This window comes from Zootoca vivipara, chromosome 2, assembly GCF_963506605.1.
Source record: "Zootoca vivipara chromosome 2, rZooViv1.1, whole genome shotgun sequence".
Lineage (NCBI taxonomy): Eukaryota > Metazoa > Chordata > Lepidosauria > Squamata > Lacertidae > Zootoca > Zootoca vivipara.
This window is the reverse complement of record NC_083277.1, coordinates 46,849,139-46,866,535: the sequence shown is the minus strand read 5'-3', so window position 1 is coordinate 46,866,535 and position 17,397 is coordinate 46,849,139. Positions and strand designations below refer to the sequence as shown.

Below are 17,397 nucleotides of genomic sequence, written 5' to 3'. Positions count from 1 at the left end.
AGAAGATGAGCATTCAAGCCTGCACAACTTGTGATCCAGTAAGTTGAAGACAGCCCATCAGCCACCAGAGATGCAATGAATTTCCTGTACTGTATTTTGTGTCATGCTGAGAACTGAAAAACACAGTGGGTGGGGTGCACTAGGCCTGGGCTATCTATCTATAATATCTGTGTGCAATTCCATCTCTCCCCTCCGGATTACTTTGCTGGAGGAGTTGAGCAGGGATATTGTGAGAGCATTTTTTTACCTGAGGGAGTACTCCCTCCATCCCACGGACCTTGAGAGATGGGATAGCTCAGACTCTTAATCTCAGTGTCCATGTTGGGCAAAAGATTCCTGCAGTTCTTTTAATTGTTCTATTAAAAACACTGAGGAAATGTCATTTTCAGGAGGTTGGACCTCATGGCCCCTTCCAACTCTACAATTCTATGAATTCTTGGTTGTGGATCCCACTGCCTAAAGAAGCCTGATCTGAGCCACCTTTGATGGTCTTTTGCTGCCAGTTGGCCTATCAATGATGTTTTCTATGAAATTTTATCTGCTATCCCTAACTCTCTGAGAAATGTTTCATTTTCAGTATGTTTTTTGTTGGTTGATTGCTTTAAATTTTTATATCATGAGTTGCCTTGACAATGTCAACAGGAACTGGAGATCAAAGCTGGTACTTGATATTTCCCTGCCCATTGTCCTTTATGCATAAAGTAACAAATGAAACAATTTTAATGATGCTTACCGCAGTGCATTGTGGGAATCTGAGAATCCATTAGTTTCTGGGTCTTTCATAATTGTCCACTCAAAAGCAAGTCCCGCCAAAGTGCTAAAGGTGTTTCCTTAAAGTAATTTAAGAAACTATCAAATGTGAGAACAGCTATAGAATCTTTCCACATTTTGGTAATCAGCCATAAAACTACATCTAGGATTGCCATATGTCCAGAATACTGTAGTTCATAGCAGTGTCTAGGTGGAAATCGGCTATATGTTCGGGAAAATCCAGACGTAGGGCAGTGTCGTTTTCACTGATTTTCCTTAAAAATAGCTCAGAAATGTCAATCTTTTAAGCTTTAGTAAAAATAAAAAAGCTCAATCAATAACTTTTCTGCCTGGAAATCCAAATGCTTGGAAATTACAATAAGCAGAAGAAGAAGAAGAAAAGGAACCAGAATAATATATTTACAAAACAAGATGGCATGAATTAGGCCTATTTCAGAAGCTTAGAATTTTATTCTTATTGTTAAGTTTCATGTAGCAACAATTCAAAGACATCACTTTAATAAAAATTATTGTTTGCTTACCTGTAATTAATTTTCTTTTTTAAAAAGAAAAAAACATCTTTTTTTTAGCCTATCAAACTATCATTTGGAAATGGAAGTAAATAAAGATTCTATGTCTCAAATGTTGTCGATCTAACAATGTAACCAGAATTAAAGCAATTAAAAAGAATGGAAATGCCCTACAATAAAAACTTTATGGATGATGTAGTTGCAGTGAATTTCTGTTAATTTCTCTCTATTTTTCTATTTTAACGATTCCTGCATCTTTCTGCAAACCAGTCTGAGTTTTCTTTTACAATCAAGTGGCATATAAATTTTAAGAAATAAATAACCAACCAACCCCTCCTACCTTGCCAAAAAACTAAGCCTGAAATAAGGTTGTTTTTACAATTAACTGATAACACAAATTCAGAAACCCAAGAGGTTTTTCCTCAATCTGACAAATCTGAGACTTGATCCTTCACTTCTCTCTATTTTCAAATTATTTTGATTAATTAAAAATGAATTTGTAGTTGTGTTCAATATTGGCGAATAATCAATAGTGTGATTTTACTGCAAAATCAGTAAAAAATGTTGTTGCAGTCACACATGCACTCTATGACCATCCTCCACCTCAAAGTGCATCTAAGTGTATCAAAGACTAAACATACCTTTCAATCATGGGTTCCTAATACAGAGTAGAGTGCTGTGGGTTAGCACTCCATCCTAAAATTTCTATTTAAAAAGGCAATCTACCACAGAAAATAGAATTCTAAGTGCCCAAGGGTATTTTATACAAGATGTACAATCATAATTGGTTGTTTTCATAACACTTGGTTGAACTTTGCGGAGCTAAGGTAAATCTTCCCTCAATGTTGCTGAAATGTAAAGTAAAAACAAATCAAATCGTGTGTGTTTTTTTCTTTCGCAGGGAGAAACGGAACAGTGCTGAAGCTGCAAATCTGCAGCAGGCACTAAGAGATGTGAAATGCTTGCTGTGACATTGGCCACAGCACCCCTACGCACATGTATTGTAAGAACAATATGCCCGGGAGACAGTTCAACTCCCCTCAAAATTTAAGTTTACTTGAACTGATACCAGCATATGTCTATTAGTCCAATGCATGAAACGGAATCTCTGATATCCAGTGCAGACAAATATTGATATCATTGACTAGCCATGGAAATGCTATACTTCCTTCATTTCTTTTTTACTCTCATCTTTAGAGGTTCTGAATACAGAAAGGAATACCTCCCACCACATTTTACCTGCATGTTAGCTGCAGTTAGAAGGCTATTCAAATACCGTCAGCTATGATTGCAAGGCCTGTTATAGGTAATTCACAAGTCGTGACCTTTGCAGTCCTAATACAACTGTAATAATTACTTCATATGTTTTGTTACTGTCACAGTATTTTATGTTAAGGCCCCACACATAGGTCTTGCAGCTTTATGTACTTTATATTATGGGGTGTTGTTGATCCCAATGACACCTCTGCAATTATATTGCTTTACTGCAGGACTGAGGATGGAATCCTTTTGGTTCCATGAACCACATCCTTAGCAGGATCAGCCCCGCGGGCCAAAGTCACAGGGCTGCCCAAACATATCACATGATAGGTTTATAATGCCACATGATTGACAGGCGGCTTTTGCTCGCAAAACATCGCTCTGCTTATCCCTTTCCTGACACCTGATGGGATGGGAGAAACAAGGCTGGAGTCTGCAAGCAACAGTAACAAGTGAGACTTCTCGAGTTTGCTGCTTCTACTAGCAAAAGGTAGCTTTTCTTCCCTCCTACCCACTACTTGACAGGGATGGGAGAAGCAAGGCTGCTTCGTGCTGAGTTTGGGTTCACAAAACAGCTCCCTTCAGAGAACCCAAGCCTAGGGCTAAGCAGGATCACCACCCACCATAGGCTGAGGCAAAGAGAGAGTAACCTCACTTGGTCCAGATGAGCGACACAGCTGTTTTATTGGGTATTCTGGAGACAGCTCTTTGGTGCACTAAACAGGATGGCTCTACCTTCACATCGCACCAAATCAGCCTATGAAGGGAGGTGGGGGCACACTATCCAGCACAGCATTGTGTTAGGGTGTGTGATACTTTCAGCCAGGTATTTTATCTGTATGGCTTTCTTAGGAGACACTTGACCCCAAAACTAGACTGAGACAGTGATTCCCCCCCCCCTTATTGGTGGAGGTTTTTGAATTTAAAGAGAAATACCAATATGATTAAAATGCAAATTTAGAAGCTCATTTATGCAGATAGGAATTTCAAGCTGAGCCTACTGATACACAGCAGTAGATTTAGGAAGGAAAATGTGTGGCCATAGCCAACATAACATCAGGAAGAGCTCTTTGTCTGGATGAAAATTTTACGTTAAAAGAGATATAGCCTTACCTTCAGAATCTAAAGCTTGGATTTTCAGTTGCAATGGTGAATCCTCTAGATACAGTTCTTTTGTGGTGGACACGATGTGAACATCATGAATAAGGTCAACTATAGCATCGCAGCGAAGGACTTGGCCAGTTACTTGATGAGACATTGTGAGAAAGCATGCCATTATCCCTCAGTGGATGGTTTTGTTCAAAATGAAACATATGCAATTAAATACAATAATAGCAAAACTGAAGGGAGCTGGTACTGTATAGCTTTCAATATGTTTCCAACAAAAAACATCTGCTGTTTTAGCTTTTGGTAAACTCCATGACTTGTTTTATTTGTAGTATTGGATCCAGACAAGTGTTGGTGAAAGAGGGTTGATGGAATGTGATTTTCCTTTCTCTTCCTCACCCCAAAGTACCTCTCATGTGTTAGCAGAGAAACTGGAATAAAGCAGGCAGAGTCCAGAGAAATTTATAATATTTTACTGAGGTAAACTGGGGCTATGGGGAATGGGGGGGGGAATTGTTCACAGAATGTAATCCCCCTTCTTCCTCAGAACCACAGTCCATCCCATTAAGGAGGGCACCAACAACTCCCACAACAGGCTTTCCATGAGGCTGCTGTCAGGAGAGGAGCAGTACCCTTTTCTGTCATTAACCCTCTGGCTCCAAGCCATTTTATCATATTTAAGTTCAAAAGGCAGGGGAGATGCCAAGGCTGAAGTCTGTCTGGCAAAAATACCCTCTGATTTAGAATATATTCCATCCAACTCAGGTGTGTGGAAATTTTCTCCATTTGCTCAATGATGCAGAAAATAAGTTTAGAGGCATTTTCATGTACACTTATACTTTAATGTTAAGCTTCAACATTTTAAATTAATGCCAGCCATTTTAAACTCACACAGGTAACTATCATATAAGAGTAACTTTATATGCCAACAAATTGATTTTTGTATTTTTTATTAATAAATAAATAATAAATAATAATGCAATTATTTATCAATTGATTGCAATAGTGAGGAGGATCCTTTGCATACAGAAGATCCCAGGCTTAACACCACACATTTCCAGTTAAAGGGATCTCAGAAAAAAGGCCACGGACAATCTGCGCTGCCTAGTCTTAAGGGTTACGACCAGTCATTGTGGAGTCAATATAAGGCAGTTTCATATACAGTATGTTCAAAAGGTCATCGCTAACATATTCATTAAAGTGTATTTTCTCGTGCAATCTGTTTTATTATATGCAAAATCCATTTATTGTTAATGTACAGCCAACTCCATTTACTTACTTTAAAGTAAGCCATACTGAGCTGGACACACTTCTGCTTAAGGGTGCATAATTTCAGGCTGAATACTCACTAGGCACACAAACTCACTCAGTAAAGAACTGCCAGAGTTATCAGCTATACATTTCAGTTATCAATTTGGAAATCCCTACCACAAACACTAGTCATTAATCCAAGCAAATATAAGCTATGGACATCCTTTGAGTCCTTCCACAAATGCAAATTCTATGAGCAAGTTTAAAACTGTTGCAAAATGCAAAATTTAAACAGTAAGGTACTGTAAGTCTCATCCATTTTTTCCACTTTGATTTTATTAGCATCTCATGACTTTGAATGTACAGTATGCTCCTTTTCAACCCTCTATGCTTCTTCTCCAGAATACAGCCCCCCCCCCAAAAAAAACCCTTGCTCCTCCCTTTTCCCCAATAGTATCCTCTCCACTTCCACTACTCCCTCTGTGGACACATGTCAATCTTTCAGCCTCCCATTTCTCAATGTAGAAAGGAGGTAATGCATGCCATTCTCTGTCTCCCTCTTTTTCCTTGCTCGTTACAAATTTTAAACACACACAAGTAGGAGAGTATATTTTTGCGCTTAGTGTATCCACCAAGAGTTTCATGGATGCAGGGCATAGAGTGTTCCAACCAAAGAATAGCGTAGAATTAACTTAACAACAAAGTCATCTAAAACATACACGTCTCCAAATAAGATGGGAAGAATATTGCTCTACTTACAAATATCTTCAGCCAAAATAATACTTGTAAGGCGTGTCACCTGCGATGAACGGGCCTGCACAATAGCCTTCTGTGAACACTGACGATTGTCTTGTTCTATAGCTTCTATGCTAGCAACTTCTGGTCTGGTAGAAGACCTTAAAACAATCAAACAAAAATTACTGGAGTGAGACTTATTGATAAATGTCGATGCCCATTAAAGTTTCCTTTAACATGTCATGCTATATTTAACTTTGTATTACCAGCAGTTCCTATCAGTTTTAAGTAATGTATCACCAGCTGCAAAATCGGTATAGGTATATTTGAATATACTGTACATCTAGGTGTCCAGAGAAAGCAATGGCATCACGGCCAGCTCATTCTACCACTTTCTATGGAGATAAAGTTCTGAAAAGCTTTCCCCAAATGGCTTGGCTGGGGGGGGGGGCGACAACCCGATGTCATTTACTTACTAGTTTGAAATTATTTATTGTTCACATTCTCAGCTGAATTATGCCGCAGGTCTGGAAGATGTAGAAACCCATTGAAAAGCTTTTGTTCTCACTTTCTCATTCATGTATAATATATAAATTGTTCTTGCTTTCTCAGCAATGTCAGTTTCAAATGAAAAACCTACTAATACATCTTCAAGCCAATCATTTTTTAAATTACGGCTTCACTTATTACTTATTACAAACACATTGGTTCTATGTTGAATCTTGCTGTACTTTTAGTTTCTTTTGATTAGCTACCCTGCCAAGTAGAAAATAAGCCTATGCTGGGTGGGTGGGTGGGGGCTCCTATTACAGCAAATAATTCTATGACTCACTGAAGCAGTCCATAGAACAAAAATGGTACTAATTCTTTCGAGGTGGCTAAGAATGGCAACCCTGAAGATTCAAGACAGATCAGAAATCTTATTGCCCACTTTCAAAGCGGCATGTAGAAGTTTGGATTTCAAGCTCTGCTATATCTACGTCAGACATAGGCAAACTCCAGATGTTTTGAGACTACAATTCCCATCATCCCTGATAACAGGTTGTGTTAGCTAGGGATGATGGGAGTTGTAGTCCCAAAACATCTGGAGGGCCGAGTTTGCCTATGCCTGATCTAATTGGTAGAGGAATGTTCAGCTACTCCTTTAATCAGAGAATAATATTTTTATCCAGTTAATTGGTGGGCCTGACAACAAGCAGAGATTCAGGATTCCTGAAGAGCTCACTGCCCTGCAGGCTGCAGCTTTCTACTTCCTGATAAAACTGGAGAAAAATGAGGTTGTTATCCTATATAAAACACTTTTATATTTGGCACTTTACAGAGAATACTACTGTGTCTTTAAAAAAAACCCTAAATGTGGAGATAAGGCGAACACAGATCCACTGACTTTCTCCTGGGTACAAAGATATTCAGATACAACATGTGCTGAAACTGCTTTCACTGCACTTTAATACAGGAATGGGGAATCCCCAGTCTGCCGCATCCATCCGTCTGGCCCCTGGGAGTTAAACTTCATGTGAGGGGTAGGGTGGGGTTATTGGGTTGTTTTGTTCTTGTTCTTACGGTATTATGCATTTTGTGATTTTATCTTCTATTTTAATGCTGCAAATTGCCCTGCGATTGTCAGGTGAAGGGTGGTAGACAATGTAACATCATCATCACAGGCTTAAGTTTGTTGTGTATTTATGTGAACTCATTCATTAACCATCTATATCAGGGGTCAGCAACCTTTTTTATCTGTGGGCTGGTCCATCGTCCCTCAGACTATGTGGGGGGCTGGACTATATTTTGGGGGGGGAAATGAACGAATTCCTATGCCCCACAAATAACCCAGAGATGCATTTTAAATAAAAGCACACATTCTGCTCATGTAAAAACACCAGGCAGGTCCCACAAATAACCCAGAGATGCATTTTAAATAAAAGGGCACATTCTACTCATGTAAAAACACGCTGATTCCTAGACCATCCGCAGGCCAGATTGAGAATGCGATTGGGCCGAATCCGGCCCCCGGGCCTTAAGTTTGCCTACCCCTGATCTTATCTATATCCTTTGAAGAAGCTTAATTTTCAAAACTGCCAAATTAACTTGATTTTATCTTATATTTAACTCAAAAGTAGGACTAAAAAACGAAGTCTTGCAAATCGACTTGGGCAGCAACACTGAGTAAGGATTTCACTATTAGTGTTGCAACTTCCTCCACATATTCTTTCAAATACAGCATATCACCCACACATCCTGTCTGTTGTGCTGCAGAGAACAACCCTAAAGCAGAAAAAGAATACTTATATTGTGTTTGAAAGAATCATCTAAAGACTTAACTTCAAAGTACTAAAAGGAGCTTGATTTGAAGAGCTAAATAAGCAAAGATAAAGCAAATAGACTCACTGCTGCTGATGGTGGTGCCACCAGTAACTGTAACTTTCTGAAACATTGTGGGATAAACAGCTTGCCAAAACAAATTATAAAGAGCCAACCACAATTTAATCTTTGGGAAAATGTGTCTATTTCTCACTCTTGGTTGCATTTACTGGTTTTAGTGGACAGTGATGCCATCTAGACTCTTCTGACCACAAACACAGCTCAGGCTGCCTCTATATTATTCTTGTGGTCAACAGACATCTCTAGACTGCTAAAGTACGTTATATGGTCCACTGCCATGCACAAGCAAGCAAAAATATTAAACAGCTGTTGTCTAATCTAGCTATCTCCATAACCTAACTTCTAAATTTTGGTGATAAACTGTAACACTTACTAGCATTACAGGTTAATGTCCCTAACAATTAGAGTCAGTGTCTCTAACTGTAGTGCCTGATTCAGTAAGTTTCCCTTTTCTGGCGAATATCCAGCATAACTGTGAATATTTTTATTCAGTGGCTGATACTGAGTGCACCTTCCAAACTTTAACATGTGTAGATTGTGTATGCAGTGAGAAAGCAGAATCACACTCAGTCCCTCTGCATTCTTGCCCCACAGTTACTTCAGCCTAAGGTTCACCTTGTATTTGTCCATGCAACACTGAAAATACATTTAACTAAGATTTATGTGACCGGAGTTCAACACACTTAAGCCTAGCCTGTGCAATCATTACTCCTCAAGATCATACACCCCTTTGCAGGATGAGCATAGGGAGGAAAAGAATAGTGTGTGCAATGAGATCTGTCATGCATTTCCAAGTCCTCCCACAAGCAATTAGCAAAACAGATTGTTGTGAGATTCTAGAAACCATTAATGATTAAAAAAAAATACTCCATAAATAATTCCTTGTTAACAGCTCCAGGTGAAAATGTAACACATCATCTATCAACAATTTATTTACTTTTAAAACAACATATAAAATTTTACTTCCGTTTTGTTTCCCAAACAGAGAATATAAGCATACTTTAGATGAAACTATACTTTCTGTTGTTTTTTTTAAGTGCAGCAAAAAGGGAAAAAGTCATTTAACACAGACCTATTAAATTGTTATAAGCAAAATACCAAATGAAGGAGAGAAAAATATCAAGGTGGAAATGAAATCCCTCTGGGTTATTTCCTTCACTTCCAAAGAACATTAATAACTCAAATGACAAATCAGAAACTGCCATAAATATCAACAGTTGGTTGGATCAGCACAGCTCTGCTCACAGGACACTTCCACTTTTTCCCTTGTTGCCCCTATAACCCCCTCCCCCCCAAAAAAAATCTGGTTTGGATAGTTGAGTGACCCTCCAGACTACTGCTGCTGGAGACTATGGAGGGAAGGAGGAATCCATGCAAATTCTCTCTCCCTGCCCTCCTGCTTTCTTTTGTTGAAGCCTCTGCTAGAATTGAGTCCCTACTGCAAATGGAAGAAGCTTTTCCATTCATGGGATGACAATTCTTGATCCATCCAACCTATTTTCATAAACAGTTTGGAATACTGAGGAACTGCCATTCAGATAGTAAAAAAAACCAAAGGGTCTAATGCACATGTGTGGGAATGTGATTTACAGTATATATTCAGATCCAGAAACACATACTCAACAACATATCTCTCTCTCTCTCTCTCTCTCTCTCTCTCTCTCTCTCTCTCTCTCTCTCTCTCTCTCTCTCTATATATATATATATATATATGGACTATAAAGCTTCTTAACTCCACTTTCATCCATCTCTCTGCTTCCCACATGCCTTACCCTGTTCTTATTCCTTAAACCCCATGCCCTTCTCCCTGGATCTATAAAAAAATTAGACAACTCCAAATTCTGAGACAGATGAAAGGCAAGCAAATTAAGTACATACATAAAAACACACATGATTTGCATAATTTATTACAATATTTTCAGTTCAGGACTTTCTGGGTAGAATTTGCATATTTAAATTACCAGTTCATAGCTATACAAATTAGAAATTTAACCTCCCCCCTCAGACACACACAGGGAATATTTGTCTGCTATGAGGACTCTGACAGACAGAATTAATACTAACATCTGTCCACATTTTAGGAGTTTGTTAGATTGCTGGGACTAATTATACTTATTGCATTCGCTAAATGTTATCAGGTGGTGAATGGTGCAATAGTTAAGCACATGCCAGTTGAATCAATGGGACTTACAGCTACTTAACACTGGCTGGCCCCTTCATGGATCAATGCCTTGTCGTGGCGAAGGGGCTTGAATAACTCAGAGAAGCTATGAGCTATGCCATGCAGGGCTACCCAAGATGGACAGGTCATAGTGGAGAGTTTTGACTAAACGTGATCCACCTGGAGAAGGAACTGGCAAGCCACTCCAGTATCCCTGCCAAGAAAACTCCATGGACAAAGGGAAAGATTGAGGGCACTAGGAAAGATTGAGGGCACTAGGAGAAGGGGACGACAGAGGACGAGATGGTTGGACAGCGTTCTCGAAGCTACAAACATGAGTTTGACCATACTGTGGGAGGCAGTGGAAGACAGGAGTGCCTGGCGTGCTATGGTCCATGGGGTCACAAAGAGTCGGACACGACTAAACGACTAAACAACAACAACACTGGCTGGATCAAGAAGCATGAGCAATCACAATTGCACTTAATATTTGAGATTTAATATTCATTCCTCCTAATTGGTCAAATCTATCTGTTATAGACTTATGAACATAAATACCTTGACCTATGTGTATATGGTTCTCTTAAGGATAATTCATAATAAATTCTACTGTGTTGTCTTTCAGGAGTAACTGGTCAAATCATATAAGCATGTTCATTGCATGAGGCCCAGCTACACACTCAGAATGAATGGCAAAGAAGCCTGTGGTCCCTTGTGCTTCTTGGGTGACTGACGCTAGAAACTGGTGACAGGGCTACATACAATTGCTCCCAAACACATGTCACAAGCTGTCTGTACAGCAGGTTTAAAAGAGGGAAGCTCTAACACAAAGATAATTGCTAATATCTCGTGAGTATTGCTGTGCTGAGCAAACCTAATTACATCAGTCAGTCATGGGTAGTTAAATGTTTAAACCTATTAGTGGTATTAGATTGTCTGAACAGGTGTTGGACCAAAGTCAATGCAGTTATTTGGATATTTTCCCCATTTATTCCCATGTCTTAGAGCAATACATCCTGAAGGCTCTGCTGAACTATGTTGATGGCAAGGGCGTACCCACCACGGGGCAAGTTAGGGCAGCTGCCCTACTCTAGAAGCAGGGCTGGTGGGCAGAGGCGGAGCACAGCCCGGCGGAGCGCGAGTTCGCCATTCCCGCCGCGCTGCGCCGCACCCTCCCTCCAGCTCCCCGGCGCGCCCTCAGGCAAGGCCAAGCGCGGCGGGGAACCAGGGAGCGCAGCGCGGTGGGCGGGAACGCCGAACTCGCGCTCCGCTGGGCTGGGCTCCGCCTCCGCCCACCAGCCCTGCTTCTAGGGAGGGGCACAGCCCGGCGGAGCGCGAGTTCGCCGTTCCCGCCCGTCGCGCTGCGCCCTCCCTCCAGCTCCCCGTCGCGCCCTCTGGCAAGGCCAAGCACGGCGGGGAACCAGAGAGCGCGGCGCGGCGGGCGGGAACGCTGAACTCGCGCTCCACTGGGCTGGGCTCCGCCTCCGCCCACCAGCCCTGCTTCTAGGGAGGGGCACAGCCCGGCGGAGCGCGAGTTCGCCGTTCCTGCCCACTTTGTGGCCCCTCCCCTTCTGTGCCTTGGCCCCTCCCCTTGCCCCCCCTAGTTTTGATCCTGGGTACGCCCATGGTTGATGGGATATAAAAAGTAAAAAAATAAATATATGTAGAAATCAAAATATTAAAATAATGTCCAAAGAGAAAACTTTAGAATGACGACTTCCCCTCAATAATCAAAACTAAGATCCCAGTTAAATACCCATGCCAGGTCAGGCCAGTTTAACATCAGTTTCCTGTACTTTTTTAACATGATCAGTTGATGACTCTTTTTGGAGGGAAATTATCTATTTTTACACACACTGCTATGGTCTTAATATAAGTAAGGTCAAAACACATTATTGACCTCCATTATTGAGGGAGTGTCCAGAACTATATCTTACCACGTGTTAAAGGTTCAATTACATCTTTCTTTTACAACCTGAGGATGTGCACTAGATGATTGGATTTGCATGGACTACTACCTGCTTTCTTTACCCTTTTGAAGCTACACATGGGCTGACTGTGAAGGTCTCTGTGAGAGGGAGTGGTGCCTGTCACCCTCATACAGGAAGTGGTTAGGCCGCTTCTGGAAAAAGTCCACCCAAGAACTAGGAGGTTCATGACAGCTGCTGTTCAATTGAAAATTGTTGTTGTTGTTGTTTAGTTGTTTAGTCATGTCCGACTCTTCGTGACCCCATGGACCATAGCACGCCAGGCACTCCTGTCTTCCACTGCCTCCCACAGTTTGGTCAAACTCATGTTCGTAGCTTCGAGAACCTGTCCACCCATCTCGTCCTCTGTCGTCCCCTTCTCCTAGTGTCCCTTCTCTTAGTGAAAATACCCCTTCATAAAGGTATTGTGTGGTGGTCACACAGGCATTGAAAAGTATCGAGAAGGTGGTGGACATGCAGCTGCAGATAATCTTGCAGAAAGCAGATTATCTTGACCCATTTCAGCCTGGATTCATGTCTGGCTTTGGAATTGAAACAACCTTGTTTGCCCTGCAAAACCTGTATCAAGAGAGGAACTGGGGGAGTGATCTTCAATCTCCATCAGTGGCTTTTTGATACTATCAGTTATGGCAGTGCTCCCCAACCTTTTTATCGCCGCGGACCAGTCAACGTTTGATAATTTTACCGCGGCCCGCTGAGGGGGGATGTTGATTGTTTATATTTTAGTTAGATTTTTTTGATTTAATAATTTTAATTTAATTGGATTTAAATGTTCCTTGGGCAGCCTGGTACCAATTGATCCATGGACCGGTATTTACTTGACCAGCTATGTGCACTGGAGGTTGGAGACATGATGTTATGCTGGGTCCACTCCTATCTACAAAGCCAGCTTCAGAATATGCTACTGGGGAATTTCTGTGCAACCCAGTTGTTGATGTCCCATCTGTTTAACATCAGTATGAAGCTGCTAGGTGAAGCCATTTGGAGTGCCACTCTAGAAATGCTCAATAATTAGCAAGCCTAATAGTTTGTTTGGTTAGAATAGGACAGCATTTGGAAATCAAACACTCTTTCATTTTACATGAGCAAGCAGTTTTGAGCTACAAGAATATTGAAAGATGTTTTCCTTTATACTTTCTTAGTATAGTAGATTATTGCCACGTGCATAATGCATGCTTTCCTTGCAGACTTTAAAAAGAACCATTTCCCCTTTTCTTCTATACTGAAATTTTGTTAAGGCAGTACAGGAAAAGAGGTTGTGAGGTAGAGCTAACTTTTTTAAATAATTTCTATCATATGAAAAACACAGTACTGTACCGTACTGCTCACATGTACTTTTGCCACCATTGAGGCAGGCAACCATTGAATAAATGATGTGTCAGTCAGAGAAGCTTTCTTTGTTAGACCGTATCTCTGTTAGATAAAGGTTCACTTTTAAAATGCTTAAAAACTTGTTGAGCATCCACCTGTTATACATGGAAGCGGCGGGGTCGGCTGCCAGTCCTTGAATCTTGGCAATGGCCATGCCCCTGCCCTGTCTTAACAAAGCACATTAAAATGTCTGCTCTCATTTTGAGAAACACAATTTGTAACTTCATGTTGCTACTGTATTCCAAGCTTCAGGGCTTTTATGCATCCACAGTATTGTCATTCTGGTACTGGTTGGATTTCTGCCACGATCACTGTACCACTTCAAGCTTCTTAGGTTTGGCACACTGTTGCCTATGCCTCACAGTGACAAAGTCAACCCAGACAGATAAACTTCAGACTGTCTCTTTCTCACACACCCTGCAACACTTAGAAAGCGCTCTTTCCCAATGTCTCAACAAATGAAACTAATTTGTAAGGATGTTACGAGAGACATTGCACATATTTTTGTAAGCCAAGAAAATCTTTAATAAAAAAATAATTAAAAAAGGGGGGGGGGGGAGAAAACACACTGTGGACTCAGCAACAAAATGTTTAAAATGTGTTGTAAAGTCCAGTCTACAAATGTGACAGTAGATGGGGACAGGTAGCTCTGCAAAATTCAACGTATTTTTTGAAAAAAATTTTTTTAAAAAAAATCGCAGCGGGTTTGTGTGTGTGTGTGTGTGTGTGTGTGTGTGTGTGTGTGTGTGTAGAACAGGCATCCCCCAACCGCCTGATCTGATCTTTTGCAATGGAACTGCGCCAAACTCTCCACAACAATCATGTTTCTTGTAAACTTTTTTTTTTTTTAAGCAGTCCCTTCGCTCCTGAAGCATGGCGCAAGCGTCCTAGAGACTCAACAGCTGCGCGGTTTTATGAGTCGAGTAAAACGGTACCGCCCGGCTAAGACGCTCACCACCCTAGGAGTAATACCTCGCTAACTCAAGCTGCCTGCCGCAGGCAAAGGCTTCTTTTCTGCGAGCTGCAGCCTCAGTTCTCTCTTCTCTCGCGCGCACCCCAACCCTCACGTGTTGCAGTTTCAGCAGCAAAGTTGAACGCCACACCTGCGCCATGTGGCTCAACTCTGCGGGGCCCCGCGCGCTCGACCCCGTCCTGCCTCTCTCTCTCTCTCTCGCACGCGCGCACTCACTCACTCACCAGCGGTAGCAACCCTCGCTTGCCTCCAGAGTGAAGTTGATCTTGGTGCTTCGGGTGAAGGGCAGCAGCACTTTGGGAATGTTCAGCTTGGAAGGCACCACGGCGACGGGGAGGAGGAGGAGGAGAAGGAGCCCGAGCAACGCGCGGGGTGTTGCGGGTGCCATCGCGCCTGGACTCGTGACCGTCTCCCGCCAAGCGAAATGGGTGCCGCCGCCGCTCTCCGCAAGCTCTCCTTCGGGGGAGCGCGCGCCCTGCAGCTGACCCGCTCGAAGCCCTTCCTGAGCCGAAGGGAAAGGGAAGCGGCTGCTTCTGGAGCGGTGGCGGCAGCGCCGTCTCTTGAACCAACCTCCTCACAGGAATCGCCCGCCTCGAGCTGCTATTCGAGGGACGTCACGGCGCAGCGGGCCAAGCCGAGGCAGAGACCCCGCGCTGAGGGCCAGGCGCCGGAGGCGGGGAAGGAAGGCCTGCAGCCGTTAGCGGAGAGAGAAGCGGCAGCAGGTGCCGCCAGGCTGCTCTCACCTGCTGGCCGCTGGGGACACTGCAGGCTGCCGCTTCCTGACCCGCAGGGGAGGCAGCTTGGGTGTTTGTTTGTTTCCAGCGCAGCTCGCCGCCAAGGGCGCTTCCGTAGGGGCCTGATCCCCGAGGGAAATAGAAGTAAGGAAACCGGAGGAAGGAGATACTGCCCCTCTTTTCCCTCCCTCCTTCCACGTGCCTCTTTCTCCTAGCCAGATGTTTTGGTGGTAATGTTGATGCCAAGGCACTACCACGAATTAACAAGGAGGAGTTTGGAGCCCACTATCACACTATAATTAACAGGGCAGCCTCGGAGCCCTGCAGATCTTGTAATCGATGTCAATAATAGGCTTAATCAAAACTCATGATACTTTTTCATGCATTGGTCTAATTAAAAAAAAAAGCACCACTGCCTCTTTTAGTTCATCTCCTATAGATCTCAGAATAGGTAAAAGGTAAAAGACCCCTGGACGGTAAAGGCGACTATGGGGCTGTAGCGCTCATCTCGCTTTCAGGCCAAGGGAAACTGTGTTTGTCCACAGACAGCTTTCCGGGTCATGTGGCCAGCATGACTAAACTGTTTCTGGTACAGCAGAACACCGTGACGAAAACCAGAGTGCACGGAAACACTGTTTACCTTCCCGCTACAGCGGTACCTATTTATCTACTTGGGCCAGTATGCTTTCGAACTGCTAGGTTGGCAGGAGCTGGGGCAGCAATGGGAGCTCACTCCATCATGGGAATTCGAACCGCCAACCTTCTGAACTGCAAGTCCAAGAGGCTCAGTGGTTTAGAGCGCCACCCATGTCCTTTGATCTCAGAATACTTTGTTGCTAATGCTAATGCTAATGCTATAGCTTAATTCTCAGTCACAGCAGTTATTGTGGTAGTAAGGGGATGGAAACTGCCTCCAACATTGAAACTTTAAATTGCAGGTGTGTGTTATATATGAATATATTAAATTGTATGAAGAATATACACCATTGTATACAGAAAGCCAACCCACAAGAGAAAACCTTTTGGGACGGGTCTACTGCAAATAATGAATGCAACATAGGAATGTCTGGATATATAATCATTATGCTTCCCCAGAGTGGGTGGGGTATAAATAATAAAATTATTATTATTAATATTGTTTCTGTTTCTTGCAACCCATCCAGTATCATAGTATCCTCCTGGGATTGCTTGTCTGGCTTGGGGCTTAGAGGCACCATCTGTTATGTTTCTGGAGAAACAACTCTAGAAGGTACAGGACTCCTGCTCATCCTCTTGGCCATTGGCCTATGATGTGTCACAGGGTTCTGCTGTTATCTGTATGCAACTGCTGAGAGAAATCATAGCGGTTTCCTTGTTTGGTACCCCCAGTATGCAGATGATGCCCAGTTTTGTCTCCACCACATTCAATGGAAGCTCTGCAATGGCGTATGAAATCAGTAACAATGTGGATGAGAACCAGCTAATTGGAACTTAATCCAGACAAGCAGAAATTAGTAGAATGGCCATTCTAGAAATAGGGGCCCAGGCTGTGCTGGATGGGTAGCACTCCTTTGAAAACACAGGGTCATACTCTAGGGGTTGTTCTAGATCTAATTTTGACTCTCAGGTTACAACCATGACCAAGGATGCCTTTCAGGCATCGGTACCTGGCATGGCGGGGAAAATGTCTATGTGGACATCATGTTATCATATCTTTATATCTTTATTTTACATTTTACCCAGTGGCCTGACAAGTGTTGTGTGAAGCAGCTGCCACTATCTTTATTAGCCTCAGAATGCCTCTGGGTGCCCAAGGTAAAATGGAAAACAGAAATTTCACTGGATATTGAAGTTATCATTCCAGTTGTGACACCACTTTGCCCAGGGATAGTAGTGCAAAGGATAATACGGTATTGGAACAGGACATTAATGTTGGCAGGAGCTGTACTTTATTCACGTGCACACAGAAGGCAACCCCAAATTGCAGCCCTTTTCTATTATGGTCATATTCCTCCAGACATCCCAGTCTACAAATAACAGAACAACTCTTTTTTTGTAAACATGTCAAATCCTTTGGTGTTTTTTTTTAAGCTAGTGGTTTACATTCCTTATAAGACCCCTTATAAGACCAAACTCCTCAGTGGTTTGAGGATGGGCGTAGCGTAGGGTGTGGGCC

General features: G+C 42.4%; 1 protein-coding gene across 1 annotated transcript in view; it reads right to left on the bottom strand.

The window, feature by feature from the left end:
• NUP210 (nucleoporin 210) overlaps positions 1–15,216 on the bottom strand; it is an 82,567-nt gene extending 67,351 nt beyond the window's left edge. The window contains exons 1-4 of the mRNA XM_060271458.1: positions 14,733–15,216; positions 5,658–5,794; positions 3,654–3,785; positions 734–830 (exon numbers count right to left, since the gene is read on the bottom strand). Of these exons, the coding sequence (XP_060127441.1) occupies positions 734–830; positions 3,654–3,785; positions 5,658–5,794; positions 14,733–14,896 (530 nt within the window). The 5' untranslated portion in view covers positions 14,897–15,216. The remainder of the gene's footprint in view (positions 1–733; positions 831–3,653; positions 3,786–5,657; positions 5,795–14,732) is intronic.
• Between the last annotated feature and the right edge of the window lie 2,181 nt (positions 15,217–17,397).